A 2046-nucleotide genomic window follows, 5' to 3' on the forward strand; every position below is an offset into this window, starting at 1 on the left:
GAATGGCGGTGCTGGCTCGAAGGGCCGAATGGCCTCCTCCTGCATCTATTGAATTCCTGATTAAAACTGAATCCCCGGCTGTGATCTTCAAGTTTAGAACAACAGATGGCCTTGTGTGTTTGTGCTGGTGAGACTTCAGTTAGAGATATTTAAAGCTTGTTTGGTGATGATTATTTTTGTATTCCCCTTTTATGTTGTGTATGTAGGTGGTGCCGGTGCTAACTGGGCGTGAGGGGGAAAGGATGGCCAACGCGAGCGGGACAAACGCATCTCTTGGCAACTTCACGGACTTCGATGGAGGGAGCCCGTACCAAACAATTGAGGTGGTCTTCATCATGATCGTGGCCGGCTCGCTGAGCCTGGTGACCATTATTGGAAACATTCTGGTGATGGTGTCCATCAAAGTGAACCGGCACTTGCAGACCATTAACAATTACTTCATCTTCAGCCTGGCCTGCGCTGATTTGATCATTGGGGTCTTCTCCATGAATCTCTACACCATTTACATCGTCATGGGCTCCTGGCCCATGGGTCCGGTGGTGTGTGACCTGTGGCTGGCTCTTGATTACGTTGTCAGCAATGCCTCTGTTATGAACCTCCTCATCATCAGCTTTGACCGCTACTTCTGCGTGACCAAGCCTCTCAGCTACCCGGTGAAGAGGTCCAACAAGATGGCGGGCATGATGATCGCCGCCGCCTGGCTGCTCTCCTTCGTCCTCTGGGGCCCGGCCATCCTCTTCTGGCAGTTCATCGTGGGCGGGCGCCAGGTCCCTCAGGGCGAGTGCCACGTCCAGTTCTTCTCCAACCCCGTGGTGACCTTCGGCACGGCCATCGCTGCCTTCTACCTGCCGGTCATCACCATGGCCGTCCTCTACGTCCACATTTCCCGCGCCAGCAAGAGCCGCATCAAGAAGGACACCAGGGAGCCGGAGGTGAGCAGGGGCGGCACCTCGCCCAGCCTGGAGCGGCACAAGGTCGCCAAACCCAACAACAACAACGTCTCCGGCCCCCTCGACGGGTTGCCGCAGGTCAAGGTACAAAACGGCAAGGCGGCCGGGGAGGCGGTGATGGGGAACTGCGGTCAGGGGGAGGAGAAGGAGGTGTCCAACGACTCCACCTCGGCCAGCGTCGCCCCCTCCGTCCAGAAGGAGGAGGGGGAGGAGGGGGCGGTGGACGGGGGCACCAGGGTCAAGGCCGCGGCCCCTGCGTCGTCCTCAGGCCGCTTCACGGTGGACGGCTCCACGTTCTCCTGCATCAAGGTGGCGACCAAGTCTCGGACCAGCGAGAGCTGCCCAGCGGCGGCAGACCGCGACACGGACCGCGGCGAGATCGTCAGGATGACAAAGGCACCGGCCAAGAAGAGGAAGGGCGCAGTGTCGCGGGAGAGGAAGGTGACCAAGACCATCCTGGCCATCCTGCTGGCCTTCATCATCACCTGGATCCCCTACAATGTGATGGTCCTCATCAACACCTTCTGCTCTGTCTGCGTCCCCAATACTGTGTGGACCATCGGCTACTGGCTCTGCTACATCAACAGCACCATCAACCCAGCCTGCTACGCACTCTGTAACGACACCTTCAAGAAAACCTTCAAGCACCTACTCTTGTGTCAATATAAAAACATAGGCGCAACGAGGTAGAGAAGCACAAAGCCAAGCACATCCCAATGAACATTTTATACCCATCGAAGCTGACTTTCACTATGTTTCTCTGTAAATGTATGTAATTAATATGTTCAACATAATATGTTAACAATGCCAGAGTATATTTCCAGTACACACTATCCATAATGTGTCGAAAGCACATTTCAACTATGTCCGATGAATTTTTAACGTCTGTTCTAAATGAAGAGTGTGTTGGTTATTGGAGACGTAAGGAACTGCAGATGCTGGAATCCTGAGCAAAACACAATGTGCTGGAGGAACATAGCGGGTCAGGCAGCATCTGTGGATGGAAAGGACAGAGGATGTTTTCGGATCGGGACCCTTCTTTGGATTAATTGTAGTGGTGGGGGGGGGCAGTAGGAGGGGAGAAAGCTGGGAGAAA

General features: G+C 54.7%; 1 protein-coding gene across 1 annotated transcript; it reads left to right on the plus strand.

Moving 5' to 3' along the window:
• The first annotated feature begins 242 nt into the window (after positions 1–242).
• LOC144602759 (muscarinic acetylcholine receptor M2-like) lies at positions 243–1640 on the plus strand. The gene has a single exon (XM_078415894.1). It carries the CDS (start codon positions 243–245, stop codon positions 1638–1640), a length of 1398 nt encoding a protein of 465 aa, XP_078272020.1.
• The last annotated feature ends 406 nt before the right edge of the window (positions 1641–2046 follow it).

The sequence above is a fragment of the Rhinoraja longicauda genome, chromosome 19, assembly GCF_053455715.1.
Source record: "Rhinoraja longicauda isolate Sanriku21f chromosome 19, sRhiLon1.1, whole genome shotgun sequence".
NCBI lineage: Eukaryota > Metazoa > Chordata > Chondrichthyes > Rajiformes > Arhynchobatidae > Rhinoraja > Rhinoraja longicauda.